We start from the raw sequence: 27401 nt of genomic DNA, 5'->3' as shown, positions 1-27401 counted from the left end.
TGACAGTTAAAGTAATCTGGATAGTCGACTCATAATTATCTGAGTAATTTTCTTAAAGCAGCTCGGATAGATTTATTGCCAGATGCGTTTTCGATTTAAAAGTATAGTTCAACGTTTATTTCATTTGAGAGACGAAGTACTAGTTATTAGAGCTACTTTTTACAAAACTTTTTTTGTTGAGTCGAACTTGCTGACGTTCCGCCAATCATCCTGTTGGCTTCTTCAGAGCTTGACTGAAACTGGCTCGTATTTGACAACAGCTGAGAAGTTGATTTGTCTTAATCGTAAGGCTCGTTCGTGTTCTTTGAGCCTAGTTGATATTTTTCGTCCGGTCTCTCCAATATATTCTTTGCCGCATATGCATGGAACGCTGTAAACTCCTGGCATCTCAAATGGAATTTTGTCTTTGACGGACCGAAGATGTTGAGAGATTTTTGGGCAAGTGGTAAATCTAGTTTTGACATTATACTTGTTTAGAAGTTTTGAATGCAAGAAAGGACCACAGTGGCAAGTGTAGGATTGCTTTCGACCTCATTGCTATTGGAAGGTTGTGGTGAAGTGTATTTTTTGATGGAACGCTTAATATCTTTAATGTGGAAATTATTAGAGAGAAGAGCAGAGTTAAGATGCTTTAATTCTGGGTTCAGTGACTCGGGCTGAGATAGTTTTACGGCTCTGTAAACAAGAGAGTTGATAACCGATGATTTTTGGGCCGGATGGTGATGTGACCATGCATTAAGGTATCGGTCTGTGCGCTTAGGTTTTCTGTACACACAATGATCACAGTGTTAGTTAGATCTGATTTTCTATTAATAGGAATATCTAAGAATGGTAGGTTATTATTAGTTTTCAACTCAATGGGAAAACGTATGTTGGGGTATATAGAGTTTAAATGTCTAAAAAAATCTACTAGGGTTTCTTGACCATAATTCCAAATAACAAAAGTATCATCGACGTAGTGTTTCCATAATTTTGGTTCTAGATGAAAGGAACCCATAGCTGTTCCCGACGTTTGTTCAAAAATTTGACCGTTATAAGAAAAATATGTACCCGACAAGCATTTTTCAATTAAGGTGAGAAGGTTTGGTTCCAGATTCTCTGAAATGATGTCGAGAGTTTCAGGAATAGGAACTTTGGTAAAGAGAGATTCTACGTCGAAACTAACTAGAATATCTTGTGTATCTAATGTAATGCTTTTTAATTGTTCAATTAAGTGAAAGGAATTAAGCATGAAACTGTCAGTTTTTCCTGTAAGGGGTTTTAATAAGGAAGCTAGATATTTTCCTAGACAATTTGTTGGAGAACTAATGGTGATGACAATAGGATTATCACTTCGACCACTTGTTTACAGTGCCACAACCTTCCAATAGCAATGAGGCCGAAAGCAATCCTACACTTGCCACTGTGGTCCTTCCTTACATTCAAAACATCACTGACCACATATCAAAAGTTCTAACGAAGTATAACGTCAAACCAAATTTACCACTTGTCCAAAAATCTTTCAACATCTCCGGTCCGTCAAAGACAAAATTCCATTGGAGATGCCAGGAGTATACAGCATTCCATGCATATGCTGCAAAGAATACATTGGAGAGACCGGACGCAAAATATCAAACTGCGACTCAAGTCTCTACCTGTCACCAATATGGGAATCAGTCATCCGAGACAATGTTTATGCCCCTCATTTAGCTCCGCCCCCCTCAAACCATATATAAACAAGCACAGTAAAATTCGAGCCAGTTTCAGTCAAGCTCTGAAGAAGCCAACCACGAAATGTCAGCACGTTCGACTCAGCATAAACCGAAGCAGGAGGAATCTTTATGCCTACATACGATACCTAAGTTAATGATGCGCCACGGAGATGGTTTTACAGCTGTGTTCACAGTAACTCAACATCCCGACTATATAAAGAGGGCTTGCTAAAACAATGTTCTCCTTTCCGATGGCTTCTCTCCACTTCATGTTATCTCTCTACCTTCAAGTGTGGTCGCCAATACCGCATTTCTAGGTATCCCCGCGCATTGTGTTTTTACGGTATTCCTTGATATTCACTTCAAAACGCGCTTCTAAAGGTCTCTTTGTCTCGCCTAATAAAAGATAACCTACCCACATGCAGTATCCCCTATATCAAAGGCCTCACTAAAAACATAAGAAGGACCTTCAGTTCGAACAATTTTCTAATTTTTGTTTTTTTGTTTTGGATTTAAATTTCAATCTCGCGAACACAAAACCTTTTGGTAAGAGCGCCAGGATATCTTGAGAGTGCGGTAGCTTATATGTAGGCGATTCAAGGAGATCTCCAGAAATGAGGATCAAGGGACACAATGCACTGTTAAAAGAAGAAATCTGGTGTGAATGACCAGTCTTGGACTTACGGACATAACATGAAGTGGACAGAAGCTAAAATCATCGGCCAGGAGAGAAGGAATCCACTTTAGTTTATGTTTGCAAATCATTGTTGGAAAAATGAAATCTTGATTTACTGTGAACCCAGTTGTAAATCTGAATGACCAGTCTTGGATTTATGGACATAACATGAAGTGTACAGAAGCTAAAATCATCGGCAAGGAGAGAAGGAATCCGCTTTAGATGTCCACAATGTTTGCAAATCATTGTGGAGAAATGAAATCTTGATTTACTGTGAACGCAAAAAAACCTTACTAGTGCAATGGTGTACAACCTTTTCTGGGTTGTCTTACAGAATCAGAGACTATTAACATTTATTTAGGAAATTTACGTATTATGAGAATTGGGAATGTTTAAAGAAATATAATAAATATTTTAGAGAATCTGATGCAGAAAATGTAACTAATATGTTAAAGGAAGTAAACACAATCCTATTTCGAATATACGCACTTAAGAACATGCCAAATAGAATTTGTGAAATATACATGGCAAAGGTTCTAAAAATAACTTATACAGTCGGGAGATATCCAGGGAAGAGTCATTGACTTGCAAATACGATTTGCTAACCTTTCGGGTTACCCAAAATCCTAATGTACCGCAAACAGAGGTTTAAAGGTTTTGCGAAAACACTGCAGGTAAATATCGTAAACAGTGATTTTATATGTAAAACTCTATCGGCAGAGTAAATTTGCCACGTTTGTCGAACAAATTGAAGACAAAACGTCTAACCTCATGGAATAAGAAAGATGTTTCATTTAAATTTCGATCGTTTAAGATATCATGGAGTAAAAAATATACATGCGGTAGTATGTATAGTATATCATGCATCAAGTTTTATAAACTAAAATTTAGTCTATTAGTTTTTGGGTAGATTTTGCGAAACCACATGATGGAACCATGAGCGGTCATAAAAAAATAGTTAGAAATGTAGATATCATAAAGCATAAACAGATATTATCAGAAAGTTAATACTTACTCAAGTAGTCTAAGATCTAATGGAGTATTAATGTTTTTTGCATATTAATTTTGCAGCGTACTCCCATATTATGCAGAAGTATTTCCAAAAGCATAGTAGGCACGTCTGGGTTAAAATTCTTTTGCACGCAATAGTAAGTCGATATTTGTTAATGTTTTAATTTATCCATCTTTCGAACAAACGGATGATCATGTTTATCCGTATTTTCAATATTTTCAGATACCCCTGCTAGCATTCGAAAATAGTGACGACCTGAAAACTAGTTCGGATAAAACTTTTCCATACTTATACTTTGGGAGTTTCTTTTGGGAAACATGTAAATTCATTCCGATCACCAGAAAACATATATTTAATATATTTTTTGATTATTATTACGTATTTACGTATCTGGTCATGGTAATTGGAAGCACCTAATCATTAAAATATGCTCGGTTAAAGATCTGATAGCACACTCAACGCGAGCACACTCAAATGGTTTCCGTAGCATTATTAGGTAACGCAATAAAATTTCTAAGTTTTCTAAAAAATCTGTGGCGCCACTGTCTAAAGCAAACCCAATTTAGTTAAGTGATAGCACATTTTACATCCAGGGGGATGTCCGAAAATCCGCCCGTCTTGTACTCGAAGGGGGTTAAATTGACCTTTCTATTGTATATTTTCCCAGGTAGGATTTTATTGGAAGTTTGGGGTTAGAAAAGAATTTGGAGTTTTTATCTTAGAGTTTTGAGGCATATAAAATATTATCAACATGCACGACACGGAATAATATGAAGCAAAATAATAACGACAGCTTTTGTTTACATGAGACATAAGTTCTAGTAATATCGCATTAAACAAAACTGCACGGATTTTTCTCAAACTTTCTTCACTAAGTTCACGGATTAAAATAATAAACTTTGAAACAGTACGGCGCATTGAACCTCGACTCACGTCTTAATTGCTTTCGTGGCTTTAGGATCTATTTTCTTGCCGCCAGTTTTTACATTTTATGGGGATCTGATGTCAGTTACATGCAAATTGTAATGCTCGCTTGAATTGTATGTTTGCTGGCCTGATAATGTTATTTTATTGACCATTTTATAAGATAACGTTTCTCTACTAACAGTAAGTACAGTTTTACTTTTATTTCAAAGGAATGAGCAAAACATGCTATAACGAATTAAATTTTCGGGATGTTTTCCTCTTAGACTTGCTTGAGGGTGATGGACATTCTTGTGTTTCCGTTGGAATTTTTCAAAATTTTTAAATTAATCAAGATATCTAAGGCGCTAATCCCATTACGTAAAGGGAAACTTAAACGATACTTATATTAAATTTTCTCAAAATTCCACAAAAAAAAAACAATATATCATAATAAAATAAAGTAGTAGGGTGCACATCCACACAAACAAACTTTTGCATTTAAAATTTTTCGATAAAATAAACTCTGAAGATTTAAAAGAATCCCACAGTTGTGTGATATCTTTTATACAGTGTACAAAGTTTCACTATTTTAGAGAAAACAACTTCGCTAGATATTTTTATAAAATGGTAGACTTACTGATTTTTTTTATTTTTTGGTATTCACGATTTCTGAGGTGCAGACATTATTAATCAGATTAGGCACACAAAACATTACAAAAGCGAGACCAAATTATTAGTTTATATTAACAAAAGAAAAAATAACTTTGTTCTCCTCCACACCAATATAATGTAATATGTTTTTTTTAACGAAAAGGGTGTCAACATGTTAGTATATATTTCGAACTCCCAAGTAATCATCTTCAGCTAACGTTTGTAACTTAACAAAGAGCACCCCACCCTGAACAATGGTAACCAAATATGAAGGCTGTAAAAAAAGCACAAGAGGTTTACACCATTTCGAGTAGGATTGAAATTTTAAGTGTTAAATGTTTTCCAGGAGATTTTAATAATTTTAATTATATTAATTAATTTGAGGACCTAATTACCTGAACTACCAATGTGGCGACCGAAATTAATTATGCTGATATCTTATAGTGACACTTTATGCGTGCAAAATTCGTTATTTTATATTTAAGCTGACCAAAATGACAACTTCAGCTGCACGCGGTGCATGCTTTCAGAAAACTGACAAGGCTCTGTCTGCTGGTATAAGAAATCCCCTCTTTGTTTTGTCGCATTGTCTTGTGCTCGGAAGAGGAAATCGTTCCTAAAGGCGAATGAAACGATCTGAAGATACAGACGGCAGTGGAAAACTACCATATCAAATATCCTTAGTTTCCAGCAGATCAATGGACAGGGTCGGTCATGAAAAAGATAGCAGTATGTTTCAGAGCGGAAAAAACACGATTAGTGAGATGAAAAAACTCAAAATAGACATTCTGCGTGATACGTTGGCCGAAGACTGGTGGCCATCTATTACTCCGGCACATAAAATGTTTGGGTTTAATTTTGGTCAGCTCTCATAACAATCAGATTTATGGTCCTATGCGTCATGAGTCGAATGACGAAGTGGATGTTTTTAATGACTAGGTCAAGAGAGCACTGGACATGACCAAATTCGTAGAGGTTAATATATTTATGGGCGATCTTAATGGAAAAGTGGGGCAGTCGAAGGAGGGATATCGTAGGGGATTATTGAGGAGATTGAGGATATCCAAATTTGAGCTTACCAAAGAATGTAGAAGATATCATATGTAGACTGACAGCGGATAAACAAAGAAATAGAGGTACTTAGCCATAAAATGAAGGAGTATTTGACCCACGTGATGAGAAATACAAAATATGAACTGCTGCATCAAATTATTCAGCGTGGTCTGGTGACTTAAAAATCCTGGCCGGAAAATCTTCGCCAGTGGTAAAGAGTAAACACGACGACATTGTTCAGGTCGGATGCGGACAAAGTGAATATCATGGGACTGATCGCCGATGCTCTGCAAGAAAACAGCACTTAGAGAAGAAGGGGAAAATATATAATTAGCCTATGAGAGTAAAGTATGTCGGAAACTATTATCAGTAGAGACTTGCGTGAAAAAAATTTTAAGTTTAATAAATTGCAGGTCATTCTATTTTTGTTAAAACAAACTGATATGATGATATAACAGAAAAATGCAAAATTATCTGAAAAATTAAATGAATTATGTCCTTTTTCAAAAAAAATATAGTGCAATGATACCTAAACAGGTCATGCAAACATACAAAAAAGTACTAATCGAATAATTAATATATTCCTGGTTAGTAGAAGGAAAAATCTACTTTAGTTTAAAATATACCTCTCTGCTTAATATACGAGACCGATCTCAAACGCTTACGGGCACTGCAAAAAAGAACAAACACAAACAGTAAGTAAACGGGAAAAGGGAACGCTATATAGTGCACGATTGGCATCTTTTCGCTCTGGCGCTTCGGTTATTGCGTTTAATTTTTAACGAGGAAAAGTGAAGGGATGGTCGGCAGGAGCAGAAGTGGGAATTGAGGGTCGTATAATTGCTAGGACGAATGAGTTTTTACAGCTGGTTTCACTTTATGATTAAAGATGTATCTTATTCTGAATTTTTTATAGGCCGACGGGATCTCCAATTTTTGTGACCGCAATGTTACAAGATGTTGGCCTCATTATCTCAGCTTGTTTACTTCCTGAGACTTACGACATCGTATCTGGGTAATTTTCTAATCTTCCAAAGATTAATGCTACATCTCGCGAATAATATAAAAATAACATTGCATCTACTTTCTTTGTACCTCAAATTCTTTTTTGAAAAATGATTAATGGTCGTTTTCACCTCCTCCAAGACGAAAGTTCATTCCTTTATCAAGCCTTAAATTGGATAAAGGATGGGTATGTGAGGCTTGATTGTTCGCACAAAATATTCTCTACTGTCTCATCTTCCTTCTGGCACACGCTGCATATCGGGTTACTTCCTAAATTCCAGGGATTCGGCGGTATGATTCTGGTGCCAGTTCTAGTTTGAAACTTTTGATGGTAAAGTTCGCCGACCGATATACCGTTTTTACAACCTTTTATGGTTTTGACTTCGGAATGAGTTTAAGACCCGCCTGTTGTAATGCAGAAGAGAGCATTCTTTTCAGCACTTGTACCACAAGCCAGGAGCGTTTTTTAGATATTAGCCGACAGCTGTGCCGTGCGGACTGTTGTATTTTAATACTAGCGAAATTTTCTGTGATTAAACTGTTATATTAATTAATATTTGTGTGCTTTTTATAAATCTTACTAAAAGAGTTCCTACTTGAGGTAGCTCCATTTCAAGTTGAATTTGCCCATAGGTTGATATTAAAAAGACATTAGAAAGCTTACACTGATTTCCAATTTAATGTTTTAACATAATGAGTTAAAAATATTTTTCCAGGAAAGCAATACAAAATCTTATGTAGATGATTTATAATATATATTTTCCCAGTTTGCTATATGGTTGCCAAGAGACTTCACGAGCGTTAGTACGAAGAATTGGTTTTTATTACAAATCCATCAATAAGAGAAAAGTTTTAATGGAATCAAGAAGAATTTTGGAGTGGAGGATGAGAAATTGGTGCTAAAAATGTCCCCATCATATATACAGATGATACAGATGGTTTGATAGCCACGATACCATAAAGAAAGGATGGACTGATGGTAACAGCAGATGGTTGGATTTGACAGTGTCGCTGGGACAAATGAATTATCATACTAGATGCTGGCTCTGATGCTGGTGGGGTAGACACGCTTTGTTGATTCCTGAAAAGGATGCCAAAAAAGCTAAGGTTGACTACCACGAAAATATAACAGCACACATCTCTGAAAAATGGTTTTCTGAAGAATTGCTTCAAAATATTCCATCAAACAATGTTGTCCTGATGTACAACGCCAGCTACCATTCTGCACAAGCTGCAAAAAAAAAACGAATTCCGAAGTCATTCAAAAGTTTTCGCTTGAAATTTTTGAAAATTCCTACACAAAGAAGCAGTTACTAGAAGTTCTTAAAACGGGAAAGTTTGAAAAGAAGTATAATATGGACAAGTTGACCGTGGAGCGGCGATTCAAAGTTATCCGTCTTCCACTATATCGCTGCAATTTTAATCTGATAGAACTGAAACCCAGTTTAAGAAATAATTAGAAGTGAAGTGGAAAAAACATCTGATTCTAGTTGTAAAAATGTGTAGAAAATATTATCGGCGAAAAAAATGTTTACAGAGGTCGACTAGTGCCAGAATTAATCATTAATGTGGGGCACGAGTCCGGGGGCGATAAATATTCTAACACTTTGTATAGCTAAATTTACTCCTCCATTTATATTTATAATATACGTTTTAAAGTAAGAATGGGTTTTTCACTGCATGGACTAATAATAATCGAGAAATCTCACTGATGTATCTACACAAATCCGTCATCTTTCAGCATTTGTATGCACGTAGTACCGAAGTACGGTTCTGGAACGTCAAAGAAAAACCCAAACGAGGTAGGCCTGTGGTTAGACGTTCATAAAAATGTACCATTTAGTCGTAAACACATTATATCATTAGCGAACTATAACTAAACGAATAACCATTTTTTAAACAAAACCATCATAGGGAACGACATGGGTAGATAACAAAACATATAATTAAAAGATCTAATGTAGGCATGCTTTGCTCCTCGTATAACTGGTAAATTTTACGCCGTATTATATCTTGATCATTTTCATCTACACTCGAGAAAATGTCAGCATCGCTTCTTTTTTTTCTCGCTGAAATGGGATTATTCACAATTTTCCATACAGTTGATGTTGGAATTTTCGTCAATGTGGCCGTTTCTTCGCTTGCTGGCACCACGTTCAATGAGAGTCAATTAAACATTGTTTATAACTTCCTTAGTCTCAATAGAATAGTGTTTTCTACATTTGGGCGGGAGCATCTCCTGAGCTACACTAGACTCGCACATATTTTGCATAATTCGCACACGATTCAACACACGCAGAATGATTACTAATAAACTTAAACTAAGTAGTATACCAAACCAAAGAATATTAAACACAGGTAGGTATAAAATTATTTTCTATTACGGACCACAATTTTACCTGAAGTTAAATTCCAAATCTTTAGGTAATAATCATGTTGCATTGTATATTAATGACCACCACTGGATAATGCCATTCAAAAGTAATTGGTTACTTTCTTATATCTATGAACAGACCATAACAAGTTATCTTCTGTAGTCCTATTAACATGACAAACTACAAACAACAAATATGTACAACAGTGGACCATCTAAAATACTATGAAATAACCAAAGCTGCACTAAAACATGAAATTATAGAAAGCATTTTCTCGGCCAATATGTTAAAGACTCGCCTGAACGCAACCTATAAAGGTATACCTACACACAAGTCTAAATGAAAATACGTAAGCTATTTTGAATGTGAATCAGTAAAAAATCCTCTAGACCCTTTAGACAGTGTATTGGGAAAAATATTGATTGACGATGAAATTAATTCTACGGTTTTCATGAATTTATATAAAAAACGGTACCTTATACATATATAAAGCAATTTAGCACCACTTTTGTACCATTAGGCACATTTTAATAAGATTCATGTACAAATTTAAAAAGAAGTTTCGATTTCGTTGTTCTTGTAGTTAAATATGTAACAAATATATTGTGAAATTTCTCACCATATCTCTGCTTGGCATGTAGCTTGTCCATAACACTGTCAAGTTAAATCTCAAGCGGCCGCAACCACTACATTATGAGAGAGCCCTACGGGTATTGAAACACACCATCACTTAACTAGATTGGAATCTCCGCGAGAAAAGTTTCAGAAATTTTTCTTCTGGGAACAAAGAATAGTCATTTTTATATAAGTTTCCCAATAAATATTAGACTGTAAAGGGAAAATGATAATTTTTTAATTGCTGGTAAAATATACCCTTTAGTTTTATCGAGAAAATAAATGGCAATAGAAAATGCAATTCCATCTTTATTTTATTTCCGTTTCAATGTAAATAAATGATTTTGCTAGGATGGCAAACATTTGATCTTTGAGCGTACTCCACAAGAAAATTTCAAATCAATGTTAATTAAGTTCCCTGTTCACTCAAATATGATGCAAAGTTGCCAAAATGTAAACCAAATATTTTGTAGTCGAAATTTTCGAAATCAAATGTTATTTACCTAAACTATAAATACCATTTTGGCAACACTTTAATTGAATGGCATGTTAATTGGTTAGCCATGACAAGGAAAATCTAGTTGGACGTTATTCAATAAACAATACTTTTTTATTATACATATGTTTAAGCATTTGGATTCAAATTTAATGCGGTTTCAATCGCTTAGATCTATGTGCAAAAATATTTGTGGCCATTTACTACAAAAATTTTACAAAAACTACCAAGCGGAACAAGATATTTTGGCCAAAAAAATGTTGTGTGTAATTTTCCAATAATTTTCGATAAAAAAAATATCAAGTACCAAATTTCTTTGTGTAAATTTTTGCAAAATATAAATTCCTCGGAGGAGTTTTGTTTTTTGTCTTTGAGATGTGCGTATTTGGAAAGCGAATTCTAAAAATCTTGTTTAGAGCATAAAAACCAAACTTAGGCCGACATCAAAAAGAGCAGATCAGATGATCGGTACCAACTTAACTTAAAGAAACAAAACATAAATACGTGGGAAAAGTGCGTTATTTTCATAATACATGTTACTGCGTTGGGCCTCTTTAACTATTATTAATAGTAGCTTTGCTTCGGAGAAGAAAACTTCTACTGACACATTCTAAAAATATTTGAAAAATAAACAAGTAATTTGACAAACCAGTTAAACTTCAAAAACTCATTATAATGAGCAATTTAGCATTGGCCAAAACTATAGGATGATTCGTTGTCGGGAGTTGTATAAATTTTATCTTTAAACTTTAAATCTTAAGTCAGTGTAAATTTACATTACTTTAATTTAGTTTTAAACTGACACGACTTGATAATTTTGTATACGCTGTCAAATTGTTCCACAGATTATTTATTCGCCTGCTCTAACGTAAAAAGATAAAATTAGTTAGAGGTGGTTGCAAAAGGCTTGGTTGACGTTTTGCTATAATTTACCTAAATTTAACTACATACATCTTTCGTTGGTCGCGATGGCTAAATTTATACGGACGTTTCCAGGGACGACTTCACACTTTAGGAGCTCACATATTTACATTGAAAACTTGTTACTTTCGAAAAATCGATGAAATCGAATTTTTCGAAAGTATACGCCCTTGGTTACGACACATTATCTCGGCAACGGTAAGTCCTAGGGGACCGCCATTGGTACAAAAATGATTAGCATCGAAAAAAAAAATTTTGTTTTTTCTGTTCTGTGTTCTCCGTTTTTCTGTAGACCTGGCATTAATTGGCTATATGTTTTGAACGGTTTGCAACACGCCCTTCAAGTTTGGCTCATTTTCAGCCGTGCACGAGCTACACAAACCAGTAAAAAATGAGTCCGATCAAACCACGGCGTCCATCTTTTTTTTTAGATTATCTACTGTTTTTTGGACATTGCTATGAAACACTATAAGTGTGCGAAATTTGAAGCTCCGCCACGAAGCCTGTAGCATTTGCAACGTATCGAGAAAAAAATCAATTCTCCAAAACGGTATGTACGATAGAAAAAATTCTTGAACGAAATGACGCGCAAGATCCGGACAATTTTTTTATTTTGATGATTTTTTTAAAAAGTACAGGGTGCGCCGGTAATTTGCTAAAATCTGAAATTTGGGCTCCTTTTGATAATTGATGATAATGATAATAATAATTGATGATAATTGACCACAACTAGAAGGCTGTGATTCGATTGTCAGTTTTTTTTAAATGACTATATAGCCCGTACGGACAGCTAGAACTTTTGTATTTAAAGTTTTCACATATTGCACAGGGTGTTCGGGATAATATGTGCTATATTAAAACATGTAGTAGGTCCCTCAAATTTGCAGCCACAGACTTCAGATATGGCACAGAGGTAGAAGTCCCGACGCCAACCTACAATTTTAAAGTTGGGTGCAATCAAATGCCGCCAAGTATTTTTAGAAAATTTTTGAAATTATTTTTTGGGTTATTTTGGTTTTCAGAAACAAAATATATTTTCTAAAACTGTTAAGCCGATCTAAGTCGAAATACTTCGGGCATTTTTTCGATTAGATACAGGGTTTTTCAATTATGCACAAAAGTATAAATGAAACTAAAAATTGTCCATTTCCCAAGTAAATTATTAGCCTTAAATCAAAGTTCGTAAAAAATTTGGCTAACTGGTTTAAACAGTATTGTAGGCCACATTGAGAGCTGCAAATTTCGTATTTACGTTTTTCGTCTATCACGTACGCTGCTCGAGATATTTGAAAAAATCCGAATGAAAATCGCTATTTCTCGCACTCCACAGCGGAATGCATTGTTTCAGGAAAGAAATATTTTCTCTAAAACCGTTGGACGTGGGAGATCCACAACCATAAGAAAAAGATCATTTGTTGAAAACCGTTAATGCAACCAAAAAAATCCTTGAACTACAAGACGCCCAAGATTTGGCTCCATAAACTTTTATTCTTGATAATTTTTCAAGAATGTACAGAGTGGACCGCATATTCAAAAAAACTGAAAAATAAGAACCCTTAAAATTGAAAATTGGATGTAACTAAAAGACTGTATCTCAGATGTTAGTTTCTTTTACATGACGATAGCCCGCATAGGAAGCTAAAACTTCTGTATTTAAGGTTTTCACCTGTTGTACGAGGTGTTCCCGATATTCCGTGTTATATAAGAAATGTGTTAAATGTCCTAAATTTGCAGATATCGTGCAATAAAATTTCACCAAGAATTAAAAAAAAAAGAATCTTTTTTTGGTTATTTTGACTTCCAGGAAAACATGCTTTTCTCCATAGCAATTTACCGGATTGGCAAAATTTTTTAACCCGCAGACGCGGAAGATCCACTGTTCTAACATTTATTTCAGGCATACATTTCGATTATATACAAGGTTTTCCAAAAGTCTGAAACACCCAGAAAATTGTTCTTTTCCAGAGTAAAGTATTAACCGCAAATCAAAAATGGTAAAAAATATGGACAATCGGTCCAACAATTTTTGTATTTACGGTTTTCGTCTATCACACACGCTGCTCTAGATTTGTGAAAAAATCCATATGAAAATCACTATACCTCGGATTACAGCGCACTGCATGGTTTCAGAAAAAACTTATTTTCTCGAAAACCATTTACTATTTTGGAAAAATTCTTGAACCAGGAAACGTGGGAGATCCAGGGCTATAACCGTCATTTCTGGAATTTTTTCAATTATGTACAGGGTGTGTCGATTATGAGTAGAAATATCAAAAAAACCCTGAATATTGCCGTTCTCTTTTGTAAATTATTACCCGTTAATGAAAAGTATCGTAAATTGGAGTAGAGAGAGTTTCAGGTTTCGTCTATCATACAGGGCGAAATACTTGGAATAATATCATTATAAATCGTAATTACTTGTATTCTTTTTATATTTATCAAAGTTTGTCGTGACTTTGAAATTTGGCGATACGTGAAAGACCCATTATGTATGCATGGTGTATGCACAATATAGTTACATCCATTTTGCGAAAGCTTCATAGTGGTCCGCAGGAGCACGATAGAAAAACAATGCGTCCCACTAACACAAGAAACCGCGAAGCGGCTTCTTTTTGAAATAAAAAGCTGTTTCGCGCTACGAACCCAACACGATTTTTCGGAAGCAATCTTGTTTGTTCTATTGATATTCATACGAGAAATGCACATCACATTAGTCTGATATCACACCAACACAGGAGCTTTACATGCAATGATATACAAAGTTATAAGTATCTCTAAATACCTTAAACCTTGCTGTCATTTAGGCCAAAAGTTAAATGATTTATAAAGTAACTCAGAAATCGAACTTCATTTTTAGTGGATGTTGTCGCTATTTTGCACTCTTTCTTTTTTCCTTTTTTTTTCTTGCTTGGGAGCCCCTTTGTTAATGTGGAAATGTATTATATATTTCCACTGTGTGACGATATTAAACCCAAGAGGGATTTTAAAGTTTTTCTATTTTTGCGAATTGGAAAAGGGTAGTTACACTCGACGGGACACCTATTTAAAGTTCGTTCATTTATCTCACGTAAATTTGATCGCTTAGTGGAAGTTCATTGGAATATATCAGCAATGGGATATACTATATTCGATAATAATAGTAAACTAATTTCCCCAACGGAAAATAAAATATAATAGTATCGGAATCAACGTAATTTAACATGTGTTTATGGGCTATACGAACAACAGTAAATTAAATTTAGCAAAATCATGCGGTTACTGATTAACAGATCTTGCTAATTAGCTATTTGTTATGAATTAAAATCCAATCTACGGATAAACCGAAATAACTCGTCGATTCCCGTGACAATTGATTCCCTTTATTCATTAAATTTCATTTCAAATGTCTCTAATTCATTTGTAATTTAATGGCGGCATTAGCGCGAATTACGTAGTAACGTTGCGTTTTCAATTTAAAAATGAATATATTCTCGATACATTGTTTTTAGGCATTGCAAATGTGCACTTAACCAAAATCAAAACTCCGCGACAACAACAACAACAAAAATATTGTCAAAAAAGACATATATACGCACTTGAAATTTATTGAGTGAATACATTAAGGAAATCTCCCGCGAAATGTATGTCTGGGTTGGAGATAGAGCTCTCGCCATTATAACTATATCTTGCTAACGTCCAACTCATATATCTTTAAAACCTTTTGCAGCCGAGCGGACTGAATAATAGCGAATGCCTGGAGTCCGATGACGCTGTAAATCCGTTTGAAATGTCTTGATAACATGGCCGACAAATTAGTTCTGTCGTGGCGTGTTCTGTTAATAGTTTTAATTCCAAAAATTGTTTCAGGAGTTTGAGGTCCTCTTCCATGGTCGCTTATCTGCTTCGCCTCATTACAAAATAATCAAAATACATTGCCGTCTATTAATGATTTTGTATTTAAAATCAGATTGGAGCAAATAAAACCAGCTATATATCACTTTTTACATATATTCAGCTGAATTGAATATTAAATTATGTTCCATTGGATATTAGCAATTGAGAGAGGTAAAGTTTTCGGAGGAATTATTAGGCCTATTTTATCTGCATTTTGTCCAAGCGGCATTACAAGTATTGCTTGAAGATGTGCTAAATTTGGTACTCATTTCAGTGGATTTGTCCGAAACTATTTACATAACTAATCTGCGAATATGCTTCAGATCTCCTGGTATCAATAGTTTAAATTGCTTTTTATGGGGACTCATCCCAACACTAAAGACGTGAAATAGCGAGTGTCAAACTATGTCAAATACTCCTGAAACGTCTGAAAAGCGCTTCGTGTCAATGCATCAAAGGCAAGAGGTAACTTTAATGCAGAAATTACTAACCAGGCTATCCAAAGAAAATATTAACCTAAAAAATATCGGTGCGATATCATTTTCTTTTCTTTAAAAATATGGGATTCAAATCGCGAATGGACGCCACTAATAGAAATTAAAATTCCTCTCGATACATAGAATACATTTGAACTGAGGTGGCTTTTACTTGATGAAAATCCATTTATCAAAATAAATAAGAACTAAAAGTTCAGATTTTCACGAAATTATATATTATGACATGACAATTGTTTCGACAACACCGTGTCTTTATCAAATTATTTAGAATAGAATAAAAAAATCCTGAATATCTCAAAAGTTTACACGTTTAAGAAATAACGCTCATGTCATGTGCTTTGTTAAAGTATTATAGTATACACATATAAACATATACATAGCATATATAGTTAAGGAATACCCTGTTTAACGTAGTATATTTTAAGACACAAAGTTCAAAGTTGTTGTTATGAGAGTTTACAAAAGCAATCTTCAGCTCACGTAATTTTACCGAATTGCAAGGCTTTTCGGATTTGTTAAGAAAAAGTGGTCTGCCTATTTAAAGAGAAAATTTTCATACGAGCCGAACAGAAAACTCTGGGAAAAATTAACAGTAGAGAGACCCCCTGATATATTAAATCCTGGGGTCAAACAAAAGCACAACGATACTACCCCACTGTCTATTTTTGTTGAGTAAATTTCTGAGAAACACCGCTAATTATCTGCATTAAATCTGGCAAGACACGATACGGAGAAGCAAGCAGACATGCTGCTGCATTTCTATTTTCTGTTTAACTCCGTATGTAACTAAAATTATATTGTTCGCAGCTAACTGAAATGCGAGCAGTCTAGAAATGCTCTTTTGTAAGACTATAAGTCCAAATTACTGTCCTGTCTCAATTTGAAATTTTAGGGAGATCGTATGACCTGTTACATATAGGTAACTTTAATAATAATAATAATCATCATCATCATCTTTATTTCAAATTGGTATAATACAAAAGACAAAAACACAACGGAAATAGAGTCTAACACATAGAGATACTATAAAATTAAAAATAACATATAAAAATTCTTACATTATTTTCCCAAATAGTCTTCGATTGAGTAGGGTTCTAATTCTATTAGAAGTGTCCCAACATTTCTTTTTGAATCTTTTAAACTATATATATATATATATATATATATATATATATATATATATATATATATATATATATATATATATATATATATATATATATATATATATATATATATATATATATATATATATATATATATATATATATATATATATATATATATATATATATATATATATATATATATATATATATATATATATATAGACTCTTCTCATTTAGAGTTAATCTATGTATTGGGTAATTTACATTTCGCGTTCTAGCGTTGTACGTACGGGATGATACGGTCGAAATATTCCCGGTTTTTAAAAAAGAGAACGAGGGACTCATAAATATAGATACCGTATACTGTCATTAAACCTTCCATCTAAAACAATCCTCGACAACTATCTCCACACTTCATCAAAAAATAATGCCATATTTTATAATTGACAGGAAATTGGCATAATATAACATTTTTGTCAACTCCTCTAATTTCATAACAAATAGAATTTAATCGTTTTATTAAACTATCAATATGCCCATTCCAGTCCACAAATTCATCTATATTTACTCCTAAAAACTTTACACCATCGAAGTAGGTTATGCAATTTAGACTGTTTTGTTTGAAACAAAATAGCGTTTGACTTATCTTTATTTAAAATAAATTTGTTTTCTTTAAACCAATTGTCGGCTTTTCCAAACAACCTACTACCATTGTTCAGAATCTGAGTAAGTGGTGAGGACGTCCATTTTTTCAAATATGATCTAAACAGTTGGAGCACTCATCCTCGGACACCATACAATTTTAATTTTTTAAGGAGTAGATCTCTGTCGATGCAGTCATCGGCTTTTGACAAATCCAAAAATAGGGCCAAGTGACATACCGTCATTTTCGATATATTTTAGAATTGTTTTAGTAAACTTAAAAAGTGCAGTTTCAGTTGATTTGCCAGACGTATATTCCTGCTGATGGTCTCTCAACAAGTTACAGTCAATGAGGAAATCCACCAATTTACCACATACTGCTACTTAAAATATTTCTGAAAAACCAGAAAGAAGCCTGATTGGTCTTTAATTATCCATTTTTTCCGGGTCACCCTTGTAATGGCTTCATTACAGCTGTTTTTAATTGATCTGGAAAAATTCCATATTTGAAACAGTTTTTTAATAAATGACTAAGAACGTTGTTAACTTTATCCAAAATTACTTATTTATATATTTATATTGATAGCCTAATATTTGGGTTCTGTGACCAAAAATCAAATAGCCATATAGAAATTTGCAGTTCTTTGGTTACAAAATTCCGGAATATTAAATTAAACCACAGTAGGCAGAGGTAGCGATTTTTCCTATTCAGTCGTTTGTAAATGACGTGATAACTGGAGTCCACCTTTTGTCAAAAATAGACTTTACCAATAAAGTAAACATCTCGAAATATTTAAAAATATACATAATAAGTAGGCACAAGGTCTTTTGGTACGTTGTCACTAGAGTCTTTATTTTAATATACTCGCCGACATAAAATTCGATGTTTTATAACCTTTTTATTTTTTATCCGATTTTCAAGATCTTATCATTTGTCACAATCATATTATCGTTTGTAACCATTTACTGTTGGTCATTTTTTAAATTAAGAGTGGTAGATATTATACATTTTCTTGTAATCTTTGACGATGGCATTTTTTTGGAAAGAAGTGAAGCAATTTTGCCTGGAATGGCATCTTGATAAATCTCATCTCATAAAGAACTGAAATTTTCAAAAAGGGAAAGACGGCGATTTTTCGCACTTTAATTCTGCAGGTGTACCCAAGATCTGTAGGAATTTTTGTTATGTGGTTAGTATTTTGATGTCTAATTTGACCGGATTATTTATATTAAATGCATATATGATGCTGTGGAATGTAAGCGACACGAAGCAAATCAACCAAAACAAACCAGAATATATTTTTACGGACTACACTTTTTGGCTTTAAGCCAAAGCATGCGCCAACATATAAAAATACATTCCCGTTTGTGTACACGAAAAAAGTAGTATAAATTCACAACTGTCATTTCACTTTTAATATGCAACTGCAGATTTCTTACAGACCCCAGAGCAAAACGGTCATTTTAGCAATATGTGAATGAATATGTTCAGTATAAGTAAGGGTGTTTTTTTTTTCGATATATAGAACTTTAAATTGCAATAAACCAACGATGGATTATTCGATTGACATGAATTTTATTTATTCCAAAGATAATCTTGTGACATTATATTTTAAATATGATTTCTGGCATATGACCGCCACGTCTGGCGCGGATGTAGTCCAATCTGGACGACCAATTTTCGATGACTTTTTCCAACATTTGTGGCCGTATATCGGCAATAACACGGCGAATGTTGTCTTTCAAATGGGCAAGCGTTTGAGGCTTATCCGCATAGACCAATGACTTTATATAGCCCCACAGAAAGTAGTCTAGCGGTGTTAAATCACAAGATCTTGGAGGCCAATTCACAGGTCCAAAACGTGAAATTAGTCGTTCACCAAACGTGTCTTTCAATAAATCGATTGTGGCACGAGCTGTGTGACATGTTGCGCCGTCTTGTTGAATCCATATCTCCTGGACATCATGCTTATTCAATTCAGGAATGAAAGAATGAAGTAATCATAGCTCTATACCGATCACCATTGACTGTAACGTTCTGGCCATCATCGTTTTTGAAGAAGTACGGACCAATGATTCCATCAGCCCATAAAGCGCACCAAACAGTCAGTTTTTCTGGATGTAACTGTGTTTCGACATACACTTGAGGATTAGCTTCGCTCCAAATGCGGCAGTTTTGTTTGTTGACGTAGCCATTCAACCAGAAGTGCGCTTCATCGGTAAACAATATTCGCTTATGAAAATCGGGAACAACGGTAATCTCGTTTTGGGCCCATTCGACGAATCTACGCCTTACTTGATGATCGTTTGGCTTCAATTCTTGCACGAGTTGGATTTTGTAAGCACGTAAACCAAGATCCTTCCGCAAAATCTTCCATAAAGTGAATGGATACAGATCCAATTCCTGTGCTCGATGGCGGATGGACTCATTCGGTTCTTCTTCAATGCTACACTCTACAGCATCAATAGCTTCTTCTGAACGCACCGTACGGCGTCTCTGGGGATGCGAGTTATCAATAAGAGTAAACGTGGTGCGAAAACGTTCTATGGTTAATCGAACTAACTGCTCTGATGGATGATTTTGTTGACGACAAAATGGACGTAGTGCGCGATACGTATTCCGCCCAGAACCATTATTTTCGAAATAAAATTGCACTATTTGCAAGCGTTGTTCAGGAGTGAGTCTATTCATGATGAATTGCCAAACCAAACTGAGAATTGACAGCTGCTAAATCGGTCGCCATCTTGAACAGTAATGCCAACATAAAGTTCTATACATAAAAAAAACACCCATTACAAAGCCCTTATTCTACGATTAAAAAAATCACATTAGAAGAATTGTTTAAATTAGCAGTACGATGGACACAACGGGTAGGAAAACATAAACATGTTTCTTTGAACGTGCTTCAATCTGCCTATGCCTATCGCATCTGAATAATTTTAATAACCTTATGGAAGATAATATGTACATAACAAACTCTCTTAAAGGCATTAAAAATCTGTTTTTATATCACGGGACAAAGAAAATTGAAATAATGCAGGTTTGAAACGAAGGCGAAATAATTAAAATCAACATGTGATAAATGTCATAGCTGTGATCGCTTTTTGCAATTGTCATTATTTCGATCACTGTTTGGTAAGACATCTTTAATCCTTTGGACTACATTTTTGATAAGTAAAACATCTTATAAAAAGTTTTTTGATGAATTTCGTACTCTATTAAAATACACCTCGGCCCCTTGAGCAATCATTTTTCGTTATTTGTATATTTGTTTAGTGGCTAGATTGAAAAACGTTTTCTATTCTAATCTGAATGTTACAACTCGTAAATATTCAACAGGAACAATCAATACTTAAAACCATTCCTAGTTTCCTAGTTTACGGGTTTGATGAATTGATCTAAGATAAACTTAGTTTTCGCAGAAAATTCTCGCCAAAGTTTCTCTTTGAAAAGCAAGCGAGACTTCAGAAATACGGACAACAAAGACTACCGTTCAAAGCTTGGAACAAAATTACTTCAAAGTTCTGATTTTCGCGTTCTTTTTGTTAGAATTTTTATAAAATAATAAATATTCTGGGGGCACTTAGATTCTTGCATCCTTCGTGTTATAGACCTATCGCTACTAATATACAACAATACAACCTTCTTTGTATAGAACGAAAGTAAAACGTTCTTACAATCAAACAAAGCATACATTTTTCGAAGTTTCATTTTCATTTTTGACACTGCCTGGAGTAGCATTAGTCTACTGCGTTAATGCCGGGTAACGTCAGCTAAATAGGGGTTCATAAGCGGAAATTAAATTCGGTGAAGATGCGGCAGAACCCTACTTGGTGGACTTATACGTACATACAATTAAGAAAGGTACACTCTTGTAGAATCTGCATTTATTATTCGATTTTGATATTTTTTTGTTGGATACGTTTATTTTTAATTTAATTAGTGTTTATCTTTTGTTAAATAGTCCCAGTTGGCTATAACTTGAGGTTAAAGCAATAAGCATAACAAGGTTTTAATGCATTTTTCAGAGATCTATCCAACAACAAAAAAAAATCAAAATCCATCCATAAACAAAGATTTCACAAGGGTGTACAGTTCTTAAATGTATAAGTCGGAGTTGCAGATGAAGTTAGCATTCAAAAAATACAAATAAATTAGAGTTGTGTAATTAAATAAACATTCGTGGTCATGTTGCGAATAGCCTCAGTAAGAAAGCAACAAAATGTCTTGCATTCTCATTTTGTAATAAATGGATCCAATACTGTACGGTATTATAAAATTTCGACCTAAATAACATAATGGAAATTGCTTTGCCTAGTCACATATGTTCTTAATCGGGCTTCGGAATCTTTTATTTGGTCAAAGCACTGTACACTAGATTTCACAAGGCAAAAATACAAACAAATTACTATAACTTAACTTACCCTGGTAGGGAGCGTATATATTCAAATACAAACAATCTTCGCTTTGGTTCTCCAAAAACCTCTTCAGTTTTCTAAAATGTCTCTTTCTTTCCGTCGTCATTGTCTCTTCGCTGGGAAAGTTCTGTGGACATACCGGTCCGAACGCGTCCGCATATTTAATACCAACCCACGAAACATCGCTGGGTGGCATAAACCGAAACTGTCCCACCGGAGGGGCCGCATACGGCACCCCCAAGTACACCTCAACCGACCGCAATTCCGCGTTATTTAGTCTTATCACTCGTCCCTGTAGTTTTCCTTCTTGCTTCTTCAATGTGATTTCCCGAGTATACTCGATTACGTTCGGATTATAGTCTGATCGGAAACTATGCGACACGATAGAAAATGAGTACATGGTTACTATGATGCTTACGTACTGCGTCGTTGAAGGCATATTGCCATTTGCATTCTTCACTTTGGAACAGTTTTTTGCAGACCACTCGATTCGGTTTGTATTTTGCCTTATACGAAGTGTTTAACTGCAGGAAAATTGAAAAGATCACCTTATTTAATATACATAAACTTTATCGTGCAGGCCTAGGAACTTTCTACATAGGTAGAGCAAGGAATTATCCTGCAAGCAAGGAATTATTATATTTGCTCACCAATTTCACGAGCACCTATCTTTTTAACACCTTTAAATTTAGAATTCAGCTTCGGCACTGTATTTTCTGCAAGTTTAGAAGCAAAGATCCAGAAAATTCTGATAGCGATCTATTTAGGCTAGTAAGAAATGAAATATGTAGATGTAGTTTCAACGTTTAAATATTATGTTAACATTATTTAGAAAAGACGAGTTTGAGAAGAATAATTCAACACTTTAATTGCAAAAGGTATGCGTAGAATTAGGAACTGAAGACACCATTGAGCGATTTTGCTTCAGGATTGCAAAATTCTGTGGCAGAATATTTTTAAATAAAGTGACTTGTAGTGAATGTATAATCGGCACATTGCTGAGAAATAATAAACTGATTTAAATCTTGTGTAATGAATGTGTAAATGGCTAATCATAAATAATACTTCGACTCTTCGGCATCTAACAGATTTCGAAATATTAAAACGCATTTTTCTTCCATTCAAGTTTGTTTCAAAGACGTCAGCGAAATAGGTAAGTGATCTAAATCGGTACTAATTTATAAACTTGCATCGCTTAATACATCTGATTTTTGGCAATTAGCCATAAACGAACTGCTTATTTCTGGAAAAATAAAACAAAAAATAACCAACTTTCCAATTTGAATTTATCAGACGAACGTTTAGTGGATACTAATACGTTATGAAACAATTACTGAAATTTAAAACTTTTAAAAACGTTAAATGCTAACATCCTAAAGCAGTTACGGGGTTATTCAAATAATGTTTATAGGAATATAACTAATAACATGACACAGAACATTTTTTTATCTGCACATAATTGCAATTACGTTTATATTGGTTGTTATTAGTATTTATAAAAATAATCATTTGTAATATGTTAAGAAAATATTACAAACATACTATTGCTTTATCTCATCGTACTACTTGAAGATATATACCAAATTTAAAGGCCTATTCCTGGATAAAATTAAAGTAAATTGTTCATATAAAAATGTGTCGCATAATGTCTGTTTTTCAGAGATTCAAGATTTCTTAGCTCGAAGTATATTAGAACTATTATGTCCAGTGTAATATGCTTAGCAAGTATTACTATTAGAATAGAAAAATCGTTTTTTAATACATATCTTGCGAAGTAAAACTTTACCATCTTGAATTTCAAAAACTATTTTAGGAACAAATAAATTAATAAGGGGCGAAAAATAACACAAACCACAGGTATCAGTGGTATCGAACGAAGAAATGCCATATTAATTGAAGAGAATATCAACATTGAAAAAAAAATAGCGGAGTACGTTTTATACGCAATAAAATTTGTTATGAAGCCCTGCGGGATGCCATTGAAATTATTGTTAAATTTCATCTGGTAAATTTGGAACAATATTGGTAAAAATACTTGAAATAATAATAGAAAACGATTTAAAAATGAAATTTTCAAGTTTGGGTATCTTGAATACCAGATATTTTAAGAAACAGTATGCGTTTATATGAATTTCGCTACGTAATAATTCATGAATACGCCCTTAAATTTGGTACATACCTTTGAATAGCACCCAGAATAATTTGAGGTCCAACAATATTCACCAATAAATTATAGTGCGCGAAACAAATTATTCCTTAGATGATCAGGCGTCAAATAAATGTGTTAAATGAACAGTGTGATTTCTAGTCATCTGTTCGGTTAGATAAATAGATCCCAACTAAAAATAACTAAAACATTTCACTCTTGAAATAAATACAAGTTTAAAATATCCATGGTCCTAGATTTGTCCCCTAATTATTTTGCAAAGTAACAAATTCAAAAAATTGGAACGTAACGAGTTGACAGTTTAAGGTCGATTGTTATCGTTATTGCTGTACATAGTGCCTCAAAACAAATGCAAAAAACTTAACAGGGTGATTCCCTGTTTGAAATAACGGGTGGTTAAATAAACGATCGGTCAAAAACCCATTGGGTAGATATCCCGCTGCAAATATAGAGGAAAATTAATGTTTTTAATTTTTATTGCCAAAACGAAAATAGAACAATAAAATATTACGGAAATATTACTATCATAAAAACACACTTTCCGCATATTTTTTTATATTCTTTAAATGAGTGGAGGAGGTTGAGTTAGACTGCCCCTGCCTTTCTTAACTAAATTTAAATATCAGCATAAGTGTTATTCACCATTATCGAATTAAAACTTTTATTATAAAACAATTAAATGAATAGATTTTGGGAATACATTTTTGAGAAAGTTAGTCGAATTTTGAATTCAAACTAACAGCAATGTCAAATCAAGCAATAATAAGAAACGACTTAAGAAGCGACTGCAGCCCACAAGATTGGTTTATTTAATATATTATTTTAATCTCGAAGTGCATTGCGGTGGAATTTTTTATTTGTAACCGATAAATGTTATTTTTCCAAATAAAACCTAAAATAAAATTTTTTCAGAAATTTACAACTCTGTTCTACCTATTTTTGTATCTAAGATTAAAAATAAAAACATACGTAGTTCTAGCGAGATATCTATATACCAAACTAGCCTTTATTTCAATTAATTTAATTAATTAATTAAATTTTTCGCATTTGTTTTGAAACACTCCGTATGAAGGATATGCCAAACTCGATGTTTTACTAGAAATAGCTAAAGAACAATTCTATAGAACAGAAATAGCTTAGGCATTCTCATAAAATTTTGGATGCCTCTGTAATTGTCCGCAGTGCTGCCAGATCTAGTTAAAAGTCATAACAACTAAGTAATTTTCGGTCAAACAGAATATAAATCAATTTTTCAAAGTTCCACAGGCTACTGTAATACTATTACAAAACTTCTGGATTCTTTTTGCGTTGGTTATTGTTGAATTGGACTCTGTTGCCTCCTTGAGAGATTAACTAAAACTGCCCAGCTGTGAAGAAGCCGACAGGATGATTGGCGAAACGTGGATAAGTTCAATTGAACAACAACCGACACAGTAGGCATCCCGAGGTTTTTTAAATAGTATTATATAAATTAGTGTTTAAAAACATTAGCCTACAAATAAAAAAAGTCAACTGTAACTAATCTAAGCCAAATATTTGCAGTATTAATTACTTTTAAAATCAGAATGATTGGCTATAATATATCCCTTTGAAAGATATTCTGAGATCATTCCTATATTAGTAAAGATCACGAGTGTCGTATAAAGATTTGGATTACTATATGGAATATTTGAAAATGAAACCGAAACTTGTAACCCGTATACAAGACTACAAAAAATCCCTCAACAATAAAAATATTTTTAATGATCGTATAAAGAAAAAACGAAGCGCAAAAGGTTCCGATTCGATTTATTTTAAATTAGAAAGAAATAATTCTAAAACAGAAAAATTCAGGGTAAGCTAATTCATAATTGGAGCTACCTTGTATCTCTTACCATTTTCCGAAATGCTAATAGCGAGAGTCGAATTTGGGATATGGGAAAATCGCGTTACAAAATTACAGCAACCATACGCATTTCCATCTTTTCAGACCGTCTTTAGTTTCCAGTGTTTGCGCCGTTTTCAAGCGATCGTAATATCCGAATATTTATACGTAAACCGAGTAACGTAAAACGATTAATCATCCACCGACGCGGTGTTTATTTTCCTCGGCATTTAACGCCAACACATCAATTTTCACGCACTTTAAAAATCGATAAAATTATCCGTTTATTATTCTCTAATTTCACGTATGTAAAAGCAGAGTGATTTCTGCACTCCACATATTAGTAAGCTCATTAGAGGATACACTTTATTTTGGCTATAATTTCCTTTTGTGACTTAGAACTTAATTACCACGTAGATATGGAATGTGAATCTGTATCGAATTGATTACTATAAACTGAATAGGACTTAACGGCTTATTGAGGAATGAAAAACTCTATCCTAAAAGAATTCACTTTTCGGCGTTTTTCTTTTAATTTATTGGAACGTAATTAATTCATTTGTCACACCCAGAGGTGTCGATATAAAACATAACCACATAACGTTAATAAGGAAGACGTAAATATTAGTTTTTAGTTAAGCTCTAATGAAGCCAACAGGATGATTGGCGAAGCGTCAGCAAGTTCGACTGACATGGGAGGAATCTAAAAGGTTTATAAACAGTATTACAGTAGCCTGTGGAAGAAAATTTTTAGTTAGTTAATTTTGTTAGTTAAAATTGTCAAACGTCATCGAAGAACACTGACCAGTAGTGAAACTATTACAGAAAATGACTTTGAACAAAAAATGCAATTCTGTCATGGGTTTCAGAGAAAAAATACCAATGTCAACAATTTTACGTTCCTATTTCCTATTTTGTGGAATATTGTCACCGGACCTGAATAATCTTCATCATTTTTATGGGGATACATTAAGCAACCGATTTAACATAATTCTAATGCAACGGTAGAAGTTTTGCAAGTAAAAATTTACCACGAATTCATTAAAAATCTCTCCGCCCTATTCTTAAGGACCAGACTGTGCATTCAACAAATGGGCCTCATAGCTGCTAGCTGTTTGAGAAATTTGAGCACTAGTATGGATGTCCAAAAATGAAAATAGATTTTAGGTTTTCAGTAAGATAATGGAAATGAAGAGAAGGTTGAAAAAACTGGGATAAGAATAGAAATTTTCAATCTAGTTTTGGACAGCCCGTAAATTAGGAGCACTGTCAAGCATTGTGTGTCAACGAACTTAAATGTGGCGACAAGGTAGGGTTCAAAGAGAACTGTGAATTCTATATAGAAATTACTGCTTTTCTGGCCAACAATAACATTAAATTAATTAATTGATAAAAACAATACAGTCTATTCATTGTTGTTATTGAAAAA

At 33.8% G+C, this 27401-nt stretch overlaps 1 protein-coding gene across 4 annotated transcripts in view; it reads right to left on the bottom strand.

Moving 5' to 3' along the window:
* The window catches only part of LOC132696988 (neuroligin-4, Y-linked-like), a 95268-nt gene that overhangs the window by 67508 nt on the left and 359 nt on the right, over positions 1–27401 (bottom strand). For 2 of the 4 annotated variants that reach the window (XM_060662211.1, XM_060662210.1), the window contains exon 2: positions 21948–22465. In XM_060662211.1, the coding sequence (XP_060518194.1) occupies positions 21948–22380 (433 nt within the window). In that variant the 5' untranslated portion in view covers positions 22381–22465. Of the gene's footprint in view, positions 1–21947; positions 22710–24120; positions 24207–27401 lie in introns of those variants that run through there. The other 2 variants (XM_060662212.1, XM_060662209.1) reach the window with 2 other exon arrangements.

Source organism: Cylas formicarius, unplaced genomic scaffold (genome assembly GCF_029955315.1).
Source record: "Cylas formicarius isolate icCylForm1 unplaced genomic scaffold, icCylForm1.1 PGA_scaffold_1__22_contigs__length_36826433, whole genome shotgun sequence".
Taxonomy (NCBI): domain Eukaryota; kingdom Metazoa; phylum Arthropoda; class Insecta; order Coleoptera; family Brentidae; genus Cylas; species Cylas formicarius.
This window is presented reverse-complemented; position numbering and strand designations above follow the sequence as displayed.